The sequence below is a fragment of the Larimichthys crocea genome, chromosome XXIV (genome assembly GCF_000972845.2).
Source record: "Larimichthys crocea isolate SSNF chromosome XXIV, L_crocea_2.0, whole genome shotgun sequence".
In the NCBI taxonomy this organism is placed as follows: domain Eukaryota; kingdom Metazoa; phylum Chordata; class Actinopteri; family Sciaenidae; genus Larimichthys; species Larimichthys crocea.
In genome coordinates this window covers 9,626,730-9,642,745 of record NC_040034.1, presented here as the reverse complement: position 1 = coordinate 9,642,745, position 16,016 = coordinate 9,626,730, and the positions used below count along the sequence as shown (strand labels likewise).

The 16,016-nt window shown below is 39.1% G+C and overlaps 1 protein-coding gene across 3 annotated transcripts in view; it reads right to left on the bottom strand.

The window, feature by feature from the left end:
* Nucleotides 1-14,506, bottom strand: part of impg1b (interphotoreceptor matrix proteoglycan 1b) — a 27,300-nt gene extending 12,794 nt beyond the window's left edge. For 2 of the 3 annotated variants that reach the window (XM_019277440.2, XM_019277441.2), the window contains exons 1-7: nucleotides 13,510-14,506; nucleotides 9,003-9,215; nucleotides 7,818-7,984; nucleotides 7,674-7,702; nucleotides 7,282-7,316; nucleotides 7,105-7,151; nucleotides 6,834-6,983 (exon numbers count right to left, since the gene is read on the bottom strand). In XM_019277440.2, coding sequence (XP_019132985.2) covers nucleotides 6,834-6,983; nucleotides 7,105-7,151; nucleotides 7,282-7,316; nucleotides 7,674-7,702; nucleotides 7,818-7,984; nucleotides 9,003-9,215; nucleotides 13,510-13,573 — 705 coding nt within the window. In that variant the 5' untranslated portion in view covers nucleotides 13,574-14,506. The remainder of the gene's footprint in view (nucleotides 1-6,833; nucleotides 6,984-7,104; nucleotides 7,152-7,281; nucleotides 7,317-7,673; nucleotides 7,703-7,817; nucleotides 7,985-9,002; nucleotides 9,216-13,509) is intronic. The other variant, XM_019277438.2, reaches the window with a different exon arrangement.
* Nucleotides 14,507-16,016: the final 1,510 nt, after the last annotated feature.

The following is a 16,016-nucleotide window of genomic DNA, read 5'->3' as shown; positions in this document are numbered from 1 at the left end:
TCTTTTTCTTTGTATAGTGCTTCATGTGTTTGAAAGATTCCAGGGTTCAAAGAGATACGTGTTGTGGGATTTCAGTGAGTTAATCAACTTGTTAAGGTTTTATAAAAACTTGGCACTATAACCCTGCTTTGTAATTATTATTCATTTTGACAAAGTAAATAAGTAAATAAGACACTAAAAATATAAATGTCTGATACTGCTCTCCTGCAATAGATATTTTGTGTGTGTTTTATTTCTCAAGTCTGAAGAGAAGTCTGCCTTAACGGGCATACATCACCAGTTACCTCTCTGTCTGTTATGAATGTTTCTGACATGATTTGTTGTCTTTATCAGATCAGAGGACTTGTCTGTGCGTTACGCTGTAGTCTTTAATGGAGAAACGGAGCTCAGTGATGAGTTTGAGGGTCTTGAGGAGCCAGGTGGGGATGTAAACGCTCTGAAACTGAAGCACATCATCGTAAGGCCTTAAAACAGGAACCGTCACTACCGCTGGACATACAGACACTCAGCTTTGAGACTGGCAAGCTTATTATTGTGTTCACTTTTCTAAATTATGTTAGTGCTCAGAATAGGATTTTAAACCTGTATAAATGTCTCTCCTTTTCAGTTCTACCTTTTATCTTATGCAGAGCTTGGCATAAACCATGCAGATGACACCCACAAGGGGCCACAGAGGCAATACCTCCACCCAAAGTTTCCTCCCACTGTGGCAGTGATAGAAACTCTTTAGAAGCTCTTACATTCAAAGCAGAAACGCACACCTTCGTGCCTTTCATCCCAAACATCCTCCCAGAAGCCACACCTGTCATCACAGATGAGACCCCTTTAATGGCAGGAGTAGAGGAGGAATCCACCGAGGTACTGCTGAAGAGCCCAGTGACATTATAACACCAGACACAAATTTGGAAACTATCACAGAGCAGGTAGAGGAAGCGGAGCCAGAGCCAGAGGTGGAGGAGATGCCACCAACTGAGCCTGATGACGGAGGTGAGGCTGAACCTAAAGAGGTGACACTTCGATTGTTTTGAACCAGGTGTTGAAGTTCAGTCAGGAAAGACACGTTTAAGAAGTCAAACCAAACATGTGGTGTGGAGACATTGGAGTGCTATTTACAAAAACTCAAAATTCACTGTCACGGTTTGGTTTCTAAGTCTTGATTCTGAGCAGTGGGAGGATGAGCTCATTGAGACACAAAATACAGGAATGGCTGAGGGGTATAAATATAAAAACAACACATCTCAGATCGAGAAAAGTAAGAAGAAGTAAACTTATCCAGAAGGCTTGTACTTAGATGAGGCAAAACCAAAAGAAAGAAATGACTAAAGATCTAAAATTGGATAAAAGCAAAAAATAGAAAAGAGACAACAAGTTAAAAGAAAGAGCAGAGAATTAAATATTAGAGGAAAACAATTAAATTAATCTCACTGAATTTAAACTGTACTTCATTTAAAAAAACTTGGATCCACACTTGTCTGTCCAAATAAGCAGTGACCTATGTATTTTTCTTCTGCACAGAACAATCACCTCTTCTAAAAATGGAAGTACAATTAGACTTGGGGGTTCGCTTTAGTACATGGAGATGCACCCTGCTGAGGCAATGCATTATATTAAAACCTATTAACTAGCAGCAGCCTGCTGATGGTTGAAGTCATTACAAACCCATGCTGTGCAGCCAAACTTTCAGCCAAACCTGATGGATTGATGCATCTTGTGTATTAAATATTTCACTCATCATCAACATCATACCGCCTTAAATGAAGAGTCGGAACAACCTGACACAGAATATATTATAGTGTCAGACGGCGAGATATGAGATTATTAGAGGAAAAGATTATTCCTTTCTATCTTTCTTTGCAGAGTTAAATGAGAAGATTATTCCACAATGTCCATTGTTAAACATGAAGCTAGAGCCCAGAACTATAAGTTAAAAGGGAAACAAAGGTGGAACATGGCACCAATGGCTACAGTGAAGGTGGTTTTGTACAAGTCATCAAAACAGTGAGATTTTGGCTCTACCTATCAGCTGCACAGATAATTTGATGCACAAATAAACTGTATCTGGTTATAAAACCTCTTTTCTGATACATTCATTTTACAGAACTGATCTGCTGATGGCATCCCTGAGGAACAAATGAAGACCTTCCTTTGGCAACTCCAGACTCCCAACCAGAACAAGAACTTCCTGATGCACCTACTGTGGTTTACCATGACCCTCCAGAGTCTACGATCCACACAGTTACTGAGATATCCGTATAAGAAGCAGCAGTGACGGTCTCCACAAACACCAGTCATGAGGATGCTGTCCAAGGCACTGAATCAGAACAAATGTGGAGCCTTTGCCATCCCCTACAGGGAGTGGCGAGCATCAGAGGACGGAGATGAAGCTAGTGGAGGAACCCGGTTACGACAGACCTGCTCCCGAGAACTCAGACATTCAAGAGGATGTGGGTCAAGTCGATCATGACGAAGCAGAAGTGACAGAAACCCTGCAAGAAGAGGGTAGCGGGCCATTCCCCTCAGAGTTGACGAAGACCCGTACGAATCCCCGCTGGACCGGCGATGAGACAGCCAGTACCCCTCTGGTGACCGTAGTGGAAAAGAACAAGAGTTAGTGGTTTTCTTTAGCTTGAGGGTCACTAACATGTGTTTTCTTATGACCTGTTCAACAAGAGCTCCCCCGAGTATAATCACTGGAATACCTTTCTTGAACTGGTAGTACACAAGCTTTTGTGTTGATATTGTGTTTTGCATGCTTCATTTTCATATTTGATTTTGTTGTCCAAGCTGAAATATATGATAGAGGTACATTTGTGCAACATATATTGTTGGTTGTTTAGTTGTGCTTTAATCTAAATTCTTGTTGTCCTGCACAATGAGGTGTTCTTCGCAGTAGGCCTCCTCACTGCTGTTTTCTTGAAAGTAATTTTTAATTTTTTTTCTTCATACATTTTTTCTTTTTATAAAATTGTTCAAATGTGGTATGGTTTTAAGCAATCGCCACAATTCTTGATCAAACCTGCACTATGCTAATGCTTTAATATCAGAGAGCCATTGTGTCAGCAGTATAAGATTATTCTGTTTCACTCAGACACAGCACTCTGGGTCCAGAACTCGCCAAACGCCGGAGCTTCCAGTAAATCTGGGCTTAGGAGACAGACGACTTTAGCCTCCATACCGGTATCTTTTTTTTTTTTGCCATATTGGAACTACCTCTCCAATGCTTCAGAGAGAGCATGAACTTTCCATTCTTAACTAACCTTACTTAAATACAGTATCTAACAATCTGAACGCACCTAACATTTCTCAAATACTCGCTTTAGTTTTAAGCTTTGCTTCAGTCTTTACATAAACATTGCTGCTCATTACCTGATTTTATCTGTCAGTCTTGTCCTAATATTGCTTGTTATTTGTGTTTTGCCTTATATTTTTTGCATTTGCTGTTTTACTTGTATTTTTTCAGCACATCATTTTGAAAGAATTGTGTCAGCAAGGGATCTGTCCAAATTCTTGGCCATGAGATTGTAGAAATCTAAATGTTTTGAGAACCACGAAGGTTAAGATGATAAATTGTTCACCATTTTGGGAAATATGCCGTTCTCATTCTTCCATAGAGTTGACGTGTCCAGGCAGAAAGTGAAGCTTATGTTTTTCCTTGTTTATGTGTGCAAATGTGACCACCGGACCATTTGATAGTACATTGAAAAAGAGCTAGATTCATACTGGGATAAGTTCCAACTAGGAACCTCAGTTTGTACCACCTCAGGCAAATTTGTGTCTCTTTGCACCCACTCCCATCTTTTCATTGACTTTACATGCACCTGTGTGTTCAAAATTTGTCTTGCATTCTGCTGGACACACATTTTGATGAGAAATTGATACAGCTCCATCCACAAGCATGACATAAGTATCTGTCCACTGAAAATATATCAGGAGTCAGCAGCCCGTTAGGTTATACTGGAAACAAAGGGGAACTGTTAGTTAAAGGAAAGGCTCTTGTGATCTCTCATAGCATCTTTTCTGGTTTCCAGGCAACCTAACTTTGACAACAAGACTTCAGTGAGTGCTCAGCCAAGAATTAGTCCACCCAGTAAAATCTCAGAAATCACAAATGAACTCATGAGAATAACTTGTTTTGTGAGAGGTCATTGGGGGTTTTCTTTTCCTAGCTTTGGCATGAGAGCATTCCCAAAATGCTGAACAGTACCTTTAACAAACGACATGTGGTGACCCATTTGTTGTCATTTCTTTGTACAGACAAGCTCTCTGTATAAAACTGTGGAGATGCACTCATCAAAGTCACTTTGTATCACCATGTAGCATGCTCTGATTATTATATTGTTGTTGGACTAAGTGTGTGTTTATGTGTACAACTAAAGTCTGTTAGGCTAGTTAGTTTCTCACCAAAATATTAATTTTTGTACATTTGTTGCTCATTATTGTTACCGCATTGACATTTGTGAATGCTGGAAGCTTAAAGATAAACTCTCAGCGCAATTCAATGATTAAATTAATTGATGTGGAGTAGAAAATGTGTATAGGCTTAATAAATCTAATAGGAAAGCCATGCAGCTTTATGCTTTTGTGTTTGCTAAAACTGTATCACTATGTACACGGTAGAGGGCAAACGCCCGGGGTAGTCTGAATCATGAGACCTGGGTCTGCCTTAGTCATCGTAGGACTCAGAGGTTTGTGACTTGTGGTAGAAGCTTTAGTATTCAGGTTGGTTTCCACACACGTGCTATTAATGGTTCAAATCTGATTAGTGCGACATCAGTCAGGTCGTGTGGACATCTGTATGCATGATGCCTGGCCTTACTGCATCTGGTATTCACGAATATTTCTATTTTCACAGACAGGCAACAAGATAATGAAATAAAATTTATCTCCATCGGCCAAGGTCGTTTTGTTTTGGAGCATTTGTGTGTTAACCCAACGCACATACTCCGTCAATGCTGCGATGTCTCATTTTGTCCAATTTCTTCCCCTTTTCTCTAAATAAGATCTTTAATTTGATTAGCTGCTCTAAGCAGGTCAGACGGGTGTCTCTTAAACCTGCATTATTAGCGAACATTAAAGCAAGAAGCATCACTGACATCCTTATTTAGTTTCAAGGCTTGCCCCGAAGGTTGATGGAAGGGATATATTTTTAGGCTTGCTCAGAGGTGCCCTGCTCTGTGTGTTACATAAAGGCCTCAGCTTCAAACTGAAGAGGTGATCGATACAAATTGGATGTGTTGTTTTGCTGCAATGCCAACGAGCAGCCCCCCACCCCCCCCCGCCCCCCGGAGAGTCAGAAATATGAAATGAATGTGAAAAAAACATGAAAATTTTATCTCTTATATATTTTTGCAGTATTAGGATTTGCTGTTCAGTATAAACTGTCTCTCTTATGAATGCATGTTTACAAACCTTACTACAGGGCTGTTGCTTTTTTAATGAAAAGTTGACATCGTATATATTCATTGGACAGTAACAGAGCGCCCAATAAAAACAACATTCTATATTTTCTGCATTATTTACCGAACACGAGAGCTGCAACAAGTGGTCCACTAATTGATAATTAGTTTGACAGATAATGGCAAACATTCCCAATTTTCAAATTTTGAATGTGAATACCTAATTATAATTTATGTTTTTCATCATTTTCTAATAATATCCTATTACTAAAGAAAATAATTTAGATATTTAGATGTTAATCACTGATGAAAATAATCTTTAGTTTATGCTTACATGCGGCAGTAAAGGCTCAGTGTTGCAGGTAATGGACCTACACACATTTGCTTAGAAGCAGACTAGATTAATGTATACAAAATATTTAAAAAAAAAGAAAAAAATGTTTTTCAGAAGGGTCATTAATCCACACAGGAACACTAAAAAAGTGGGAAAGTCAAAAAAGGCAGACATATGGTCATAACAAACTAAACATTGAAACAAATGTCAAACGGAAGAACTGGAGACGATGAAGAAAGTCACGAGTCGTGACTTCAGAGACTTAATTAGGGGATTGGGAACAGGTTTGTATTGGGTGTGAAGGTCAGGTGATGGCTAAAGGTGGAAACACTGAAGACTACTGCAGAGCTGGAGGAGGGCGGGAAGTCAGCTCTGAAATGACGGGAAGAATTACGGGCTGGCAAACTGACAAATTGGCAACAGGTATGGCGATGTAAGTGATACTGAGAGTTGGCCTTGACTTGTTGTAATCTAACAGGATGATACTGTGATCGTACTGAAAAAACACATCAGGATGTGTTTATGTGATTATTTCACCTTCATAGTGTCATACTGTTTAATTCTTACATTCATTAAAAAAAAGAAGAAATTATATACTAATGGTTTCATACCATTACCATTCATACCATGCACTGCACCAGTGCAGTACGCTTCTCCAGTCACTTCTACAGCCAACGCCGTCTTAGTCTGAGATAATCTATACGATTAGATTTGACTATTTCGGGCTTGTAGTCATTTAGGAGTCTTACCTAAAGTCCCCTGGTGGGAACCTTAAAGCTGTTTTGCGCTTAACAATACAATGCCAAAGAAAGGGGCAATCACGTTGAACTCGCTGTAAGACATCCTAACTGCATAATATTACAGCACTGCTGTGACAGGGTGGTTTTGTTTTGAGGGGAGGATTATATGCCAAGACAGAAAGACAGAGGAGGATATTCTGTCCGTAAAGATAAAGGTGACAAAACAGCTGGTGCTACTTTTCCTTTCGAGGTTTCAGGGTTTCAATGCCCCGAGTAAAAGCTTTTAAAACACAGCTCTGCTGTAAAGAAAGGTAAAGCAGACTGCTAACATTTGCTGTTGGTCTGCAAACACTCGGCTCTCACCTTGTCTGTGAGCTCTTGTGCAATGTCACTGTACTGTGGCGTCTCTGGGTCACTGAGCATCCTGCTGTATGTCGGATCCACGATGGTGATACTGAACTCAACAGTGTACTCCTCGTAGTTCTCTTTTATCATGTTGGGGTCCTCTGGGATCTGGCATAGAAAAGACAAATGACATTGTCGTGAGACTTGTGCGGCCTGATTCTGTGCACGCCTGGATTGTTTAAATATTTAAAACGGTCATACTGTCCTGAAACTTTGTGGGTTGACTTACTGCATCATTCTCAGTTGGTAGCAGAATCATTGGGGGTGTCCAGGTGCCTGTGACAAAACAGGCAACTCAACAGTTAATTTATGAGGTTATAACGAAAACGTATTGATAGCTGATATGGTCATAAAGTAATTCATCTCCTTTCGGTGAAGAGTATTGATGCATTTGTGTCCGACTCACATTCCCTTTCTGCATCTGGGGTTCCTTCAACAACTCTGGAAATCAGATATTTGTCCATTAGAGATTTAATTATCCACAACAACTTGTGAGTTAGTCCAAACTTCTTATGCTGAAAATCAATATTTATTTTTAGTTAGTTAGTTTAGTTTAGTGTTACAAAGATTTAGTTGCTCTGAACAACTTTTGAACATTTTTAGCCGAGGTGTTAAAGCTCCTCTGATCTGATCTCTCAATGAAATTACTCATAATTACTCAACAGTTATGAACCACTTTGCATTGTTAACAGACAACAAATGTTTCCTAAGAGCACATTTTGGTTTTAAAGTATATCTAAAAAAGAATTATCAGCATACAGGAAACTCACAAAATGTAAAAAGAAGGTTTGCACTTACTCTACAACTTCACCTTGTTCAGCTACTCTCTGAAAATAAAACACAAGATGTGAACTTTCACAGATTTATACAAGAAAACATAGAACATAGTCATTTAAAGAATTGTCAGTGAAAGCATTTGAAGCATGTCGGTGCTGGACTCACTCTGGCCACCATGTCCAAATGCTCCTGAGAGCTGCTGAAGTTCTGGGCCAGATCGTCCATGCAGAGGTTTTCATGCTGGCAGGTGTAAACCCAGGCTCTGTACTCCTCTGAGTTGGGGACTCTGTCCAAGAAGATCCGAAACGCTTCCCAAATCGCTTCCTGACAAACTGAAGATATATCACACAATTCTGTTGATGTTTTCTTTTGGCTGTTCACAGAAAAATGTTTTTTAAGAAAACACATCTAATATAAACCATCGCCTAATCTTATGTGAGGAAAAAACATAAAAGAGATTACTAGACATGGCATTTCATATATGTGCAACAAGGGCAGGCAGGATGGAAATAACAGAATGGAGAAAATCAAATTTTAAGGATAAACAGGATTGTTGTTCTTGGCATGTCCACATGTGGGGAGTTTACTGTGATTTAGCTATAAGATTATCTGCTTATTCCCCTCAGAGAAACATTTCAGTGAGGCCTTACATATCAATACGCAGCACATAACGCTGCTACAATGCTGCAATAAATCACAAAACAAATTTAACATGATATGATTGGGACGGCACAAGGAGGTAGTAATGCCTGTTTCAGTAAATGTCAAACTGTATATTTAAGTCGTTGCATGCCCGTGACATTTTTGTGCATATTAAAATCATGAGCACAAAGACCCCCTGAAGCTACAGTGTGTTTTATCTGCCTCTGTGGGGGAAACAAGTACCACATTGTCCAATACCTCGATGCCTGTGGGAAATTTATTCTCCCGCAAACTCATTTCTGTAGTGATGCGATTACCAATACACCAAATTAATCTGCCTCATTTTAAACTCATACTCCACCAGCAGCTGTCGGGGAATCATTTGAATTACTAAGCAGTTGTAACAGCCAAGGTGGCAAGCGATGCCCACTGACAATCCATCTCTCTTGGACAAAGGATATTTGCATATAACATCATTATATAAAGTGTTTCACTGTGTGTGTGTGTCTAAAGTCAGTGTATGTGCATTCACTGATAAGATTTGGATACATTACATATAAGTAAGAGGATTACTTTGCAAAAAGTTTCAACTGCCAAAAACATCAAAGCAGATACTGTGTATCAAACTACTAAGACATTGATTAAGTCACAGTCAGTGTTTTAGCAAGGGTTTATTCATGTCACCGTAAGATGTTTAGTCATAATTACCTCTGAGTTTGTAATAGGCCCGATGGCTGCCGACGACCGCCTTTATGGTCTCCTGGGGACACACTTTGACCCCTGTAGTGAAGAGTGCCGACCTCTTCGTCCGATGGCCATCCGGAGCTTTGACGTTTACGGTGTGTCTGATTGGTCTGGACGCCGCTAGAAAGTGTCTGTACTTCACATCCCTGAGTCCAGAAAAACCGTGGTCATGAAGGTCTGCAAGGGCAATCAGTGAAGTTATAAGTTTAGGAACAAACATAATAATATGGCCTGAGGATTCAGCACATGAAATTAGAGTAAATGTAAAACATGTGAGTGCTTCATGGGAAGTAGCTGAAATTTTGTTGACTGTAAGTGTGAGAGTTCTCACTCAGTGGCACAAAGTGTTTCTTTGGATGATTGTTTTAACAACTGATGGGTGACAATGCAAAGCCGAAGCACTCTTAATTCCTTTGTGGTTAGTGACATACTGTACTTGAAGTAAATTGAAAGATTTATATTAGCTTGTATTATATTAACAGATTTACAATTGAATAACTTGCAAGCACAAAAATCCTTCTTATCTAACATGAGGATAGATTCTGCAACAGATTTGCCATCATGAAAAGAAATTAAAACCACAATTACAAATAGTATTTGCTGCAAACAGAGGGTAACTATTCATATTATGGTTCTTGTAATAAATGTCAGTGAATATACAATAAGATTCTTATTAACATGGATATGTTAGTTAGCCTTATAAATGTTAATAACAGCATCATAAACAGATTTATGTTTGAGTGTAAGACATTTATAGTACTGGTGACAAACGTTACAAACGTGTATTGAGTTTATCTGACTTACCTTTAATGTCATTTTTAAACTTTTACTGAGCTTTTGTTGTTGCTTTCTTAAGACTTCTGCACAGACTTTATTATGCATTTGTTAACAGTTACCTGTGCAATTGTAAAAAAAAAAAACTAACTCAGGTTAATACATCCTTAAATGTGCGTGGTCACATAGGAGGGGATAATGTGCAGCAAAGCACTGGATTCAAATCTGCTGTAGGAAGACACTGACATGCTTTACCAGGCGCTTTATTGCAATTCATCTGTCTGGAATGACCACTGCATGTTGTCAATACTGATACTGAATATATAATTACATATAAATACAATGTTTTAGGCAGTGAAGCACCAAAAGACACTTTAAGGCTCTTTTTAGTTTGTTCCATCACTTTAACATAAATGGCGCCATAACCTCCTGTGCACATTTAAGGCTTTATTAACCTTAATAAGCTTCTTCAGTCATTAAATCTGGTACCACTATGTATGCAGAAAGATGTACTATACTTATATATGCTTATACCCCAGCTGACTTTGGGTGAGAGGCGGGGTACTCATGATAAATAATTCAAATAAAGACTTTTATTAATATTCCCAAGCAGTCAAGTTTCAGCAGTTTCTTAAAGTGCCAATAAATGTTTTAAACTCTAACAATGCATTTGCTATTTGCACTTATATAATATATAATGACATATGACGTATATCATCTGATAAGTACCTTATTACCAATTAACTAACACTTATTACAAGCACCTTAATATAAAGCGTTACCCAACAAAATACTATTTAAGTTTCTATTATAACAAGCAAAGCAAAGTGTTGTTTTAAAGGGACACTTCATCAATTCTTCAAACAAAGATAATTTAGATTGTCACAAGCAGCACTGATGGAAACACCCTCATGATGTCACCATGGTCATCTCAGATTGAGACTAAAATCTTAATTGAAGTCTGTTTTATTAACTGGGGTTGTGGTATTAATGTTGGGTGTTCTTATGAAACTTGCATTAATCACCAAGTGCAACATCAGCTACCATTAAGGAGTGACATTTAATATGACATACCTAATTCACCATGTTACCTAATGGCATCTGTCTGCTGACTTTGCAGTACATCATCCGTAGAGGGTATCTGAGAGCCCATTTTGGGACAATTTAGCAGAAACAAATTCTCTGTATGTATCTCTTTAAAGATTTATTTGAGCCTTTAAATTCACTGTAGTGTAAAAATGTCCACAGCCTGAAGCTTTGAGGTGCTGATTTGTGACTAGGAGGATATCATTCTGAATGCTGGTAAAGTGCAGAGAGCGAATGAGTAACACTGTCCTCTCTCTGTGGAACGGCTGCCTGAGATGCCCTTGAGCGACTTGACCTACGCTGCATCACTGAAGCTGTTTAACAGTGTAAGGATGTGTTTGCACTGGAGAGCTTCCAGGTGTGAATGTGCAAGAACACACGCATGTGGATTACAGTTGAAAAAAGATGTGCGTGCATTTTAAGAGATTAAAGTAAGGTATACAAGCATCTGATTTTAGTCATTTTAAAAAACAAGCCTCCTCAGGAAACCATTAAAGCCATAACACAGGCAGGGTATATTTCCATAAATTATATGACTGAGATGCTGGACATGCTGCCCTAAATTTCTGATCACCTTAGTAAAGAAAACAAGCTCAGCCACCCCGGTGAGGCATTACAGGAAGTAATTCCACACCATTACACAAGCCACCGTGCCAGCACGCTCTCTAACAGTCACCCCATTGAATAAAGCTATTTTAGAAGAAAGGCAGTCATTGTGATGCCAGGTGGCAAACCTCAGGGGACTTTTTAAGACAATAAGCCAGGATTTATGAGCCCCAAAACACAGACTTAAGGTCATTGGACCTAAATAACAAACTGTGCCTCCTTCAGATTAGGGAACAGAATGAAGGTTATAGAAGAATGAAAAAGAGTAAGTGAGGGTAAATAATATAATCACTGTTACATTGGCATCAGACACAGTGCTTTTTGGAGGAGAGGCTGAATTTTTAAGATAAACAAGACATAAAGCGACATCTTCATGCATTAATACTGAATCTCTAAGACAGATATTAACTTGTGCTTACTGAACGTAGTTATGTAAGCATGGTGGACCAACACTGGACGACAGGAAGAGTCCAGAAAGTGTCAGGCAAGAGCATGTTGCAAGCTGCAAGTGTGTATTTGAATGACACAATATCAAACATGTATGCAAGCTAATGCAACATGTGAGCATTGCAACACTGACTAATACATGCAGTATTAAATGTGTATTTGCATGTAAAACATTCATGAAAGAGTAGTACTGAATTGTTATTCTGATTGCACAGCAAGAAGAGTAATAATCATAATCATAATTGTCAGAACATTTGCAAACTCTTTTCAACTGTTAGTCCAACAAATGTGTAAATATCATTATTATTATTATTATATTTGGGACATAGTTTACTGTAGTTGTTGCATTGCATTATATACAATACATATCTTACAGTATATAATGGTATAGTAGGAATGTGCATGCGTGCTGCACTAATCATTATTTAGGAATTAATAATAAACCACAAAGGAAGCTCAAAGCAGGCATTCATTGATGTTTTGCTTGAAGTAAATGCCAGAGGGAAAAAAAAAGTTAATCACTGCATTACCCATAAATAATCTCTACAATGAACAATATTGTTTCCCTCAAATCCAAATTTGGCCCAACACCAAGATCATGCAAAGAATGAGTGATCACTAACATTGGTCGGCTGTAGCTTGTCAGGCACCCAACAAATGTTCCCCTTCCAAAAATTTCTGCAGCTCAGAAGGTGGCTTGAAGTTTAGCCAAATCATTTGTGCTTTGATTAACACTAACTCCACCAAGACAACATTTGAATGTTTTTGGGGAGGTTTTTTTTTGGTAAGCTTGAAGCCTGACGTGCACATGCAGAGACACAGGGGTCTGGCTGTGTTTGGGCGGGCCTTAATGCCCAGTGCAGTCGCAGTACGGCCTCAAAGCAGAATTACAAGCCAGAAAAGATTAGCGTCCTGCGACACTGGGAACAGAATGGCTTTTGTTTCCTTCAGGATAATGAGCTCACCCGGGCACATCACACTGAACAAGACAACCAGTGTGGACGCAAATGTTATCACTGGTGAAATGATGCTATCTTTCTCGGTGAACATCTATTATACTTCTCTGCTCATTTAATTCACGGTGAATATTGATGAACTTAAGTGTCACACTGGCTGCTTGATATTTTTCTTAAAATAAAAAAATCTGTTTGAGGATGACCTAGCGTTTTGTAATTTGCAGAGAGAGATTTTCAATAAAGTCACACACCTTTCAAACTGAAAAAAAACCTGTTGCCCTTGAGACTTTAAGTCTCCTGTCATGCAGTAAAACCTGCAGAAAGGTCTTTACACCAAAGGATAATCTGTCATCAACTAAACCTAAAGTCATGTGGACAGCAACCTTTCTTCTTTCATTTTCTAAATTTCGGTCCCTCTTGAGAAGATTCTTAAAGAGTTCGATTGTTGCAACTTTGTTCAGGAGAAGAGTTGTGCGCACTTACGTGTGCAGGTACTCAAACAAACAGCATCTTTTTATGCAATTGTACTACAAAGACAATAACTAAAAGAAAAATCTCATAAATAACCAAAGGAAGTACAAGCCTGCCTGCAGGATTCTTACCTATTTGACTTGCTTGGATGGTAAACAGACACAAAGTGAAGAATAGTCCTGACTTCAAATGCATGATGGGCAAATTTATGTGGTTTTCAAGCCTGAAGTTGTCATTTGCATGGAGACTGTTGCAAACAGCAATCCAATCCAGAATCTTTCTTTATCTTGAGTTCATGAGCAGAGTGTGCAAAAGTGTTGTCATCAGTGCTGACAAGATGCTCAGCTTGTCCGGTCCACTCCTATATCTGCTCAGTTCTTCAGCAGCAAGTTAGTTCCTGGCTGCTGGCGTGATGGTCCCTGTAGACCACAGAGGAGGCTGCATGGATGGATGGGCAGAGGGAGCGAGGGAGGGAGGAGAGGTGGAGGAATGAGAAACAGTGACCTGATAGAGTTTTGGCTCAGGAGTTTCCTCCTGCGCTGTCAGTGTGACAACAGTGACGAGGTTAAAAAAGCAGGCTGTGTTTTTGAGTCTAATCTCTTTACCTTCTTCTTGCTGCTTGTAATCCCCGTGGGGCCATGTGCCCTCATCCTGTTAGCCACCTTCTGGACACTCAGCTGTCAGCTGAACAAACTTGGGGATCTACGAATCAGCCTAGACCGGATAACTACTCCCCCACAGTTGCCCCAAGTTTGATCACTGGCACCGAGCCTCTTTGTTTGTCCGCTTTATATGTCATTGTCTGGCTGCCAAACTCTTCATGTTTTCTCTCTCTCTCTCATTTTAGATTCCCTCCCCTCAGGCAAGCGATTCTGGGTGCCAAGTGTGGTCAGGATTGCAGTTTTGTTGTGTGCTCTACACTCAGCTACCGGTTAAATAATGTGACTCATTCTTACTCTAGCTGCCGAGCCAAGTTTAGGCCTTTTCCTGGTTCTGTACATCTACCTTTTCCATTCTTCTGTGCGAGCTTGCTGTCACTCGTTTGATCCTCCTTCTCTGTTACTGGTGAGATAGGAGGACACTTCTTATTCCACATTCACCACGAATAAGGTTCTTCTTCTCTTGTCCCATCCAAAGATATTTTGATTAACAAATATACATTGTTTCAAAGAAAAAAAAGGCCAGGATCCGTCTTCGTCCTCTCTTCTCTCTGAAGCTGTGGTTTCAGTGAAAGTAGTGAGTAGAGACAGTGGAGGCCTTTCTTGTTATGGTGTATCGGGGCGGGAAGGCTCCATGTTGTTAGTCTCCACCCTCACCTCTTTCTTTATAGAGGATTAGCTGCCCTTGTCGGTTGTTAACTATTTGCTGAAGTAAATAAGCCTCTTCAAGAGCAACATAATCCAGCCAGTAAGTTTTCTGAAGAACCTGAATTTTGAATTAATGACAGTATTTAGGGAAAAGAGCTCTGCAACAAACTGAACATCACACATGTTTTTCATATTACCATCTTACATTGTGTTAGCAAATGATTGTCCGTGTTACACATCCAGAAGATATTAAGCAACATTAGTTTTAATTTGGAGTTGGGTTTCTGGCAGCCGGATAAATTAAAGTCGAATATTCAAAATGCTTTTTAGATTAGATTAAATATACTTTATTATCCCTGCTGGGAAATTTGGCTTGGGCAACCGTGTTGCACACAGCTGCAATCAACTTAATTACACCAACACGACCATATGTACTGTAGTACACCAAAGACAATAATAAAAGCACAAGAAGGCACAAGACACACAAGGAGGAAAGAAGGATATTTGAATATGAATTGCGAGATAAAAGATAAAAACAACAAATTAAAACCTAATGTTTAAGGATTAAGCGGGTTGTTTGTTGATGTTTTCACATCACTTTATAAGAATCTGCCTGAAGGTAATAGTTCATATTCGGGGTACATAGATAGTGTTGAAGGACATGTGAGAGTGGGAAAAAAACAGTCAAGTTGTGGGTAGTAAAATAAAAACGAGACAAAAAAATGAGCTAAAAGATTTTTATGTCTTCTGCAGAGTCAGATAATTATCTGCGGGTTTATCACTTGAAGCAACACCTTTCACATTACGAATATCATTGATTAGTGCAGCTTTAACTTTTGACTATCAAACAGTAACATTAAAGAGAGAAGCTGCTCAATGCTTTTTAATGAAGCTCTATGCTTGAAGGCTTTTTTTGCATATTGTCTTCATCTTTTTTGGGAAACCTACTCAGTTAATACAACCAGGGAATTCAAGATCACATCATATTCAATATATTTAGTAGTACTGTGTTAATTACTGAGGTCAGTCAGGGTCATTACTGTCTTCTGCAGTTAGTATATACTGCATACGCATCCATGAAGCAAAAACAATGGAGAAAACATTTTGTTTGAACGTTCCTTTCAGACATGAATATTTGAGGTCCACTGTGTAGAATTTAGTGGCATCTAGCAGAGTAGCTGCAGAAATCTTTCACACTGTGAACCTTTAAAACTTTTGTTGCATTATGTTTTGTTGTGAACAGTTTGTGGATGCCAGACTTTGACACAAATGCAGTCCGAAGAACTGCTGAATCAAATGAATTCCTCTGTGCAAAGCATGAGCAAAAATGC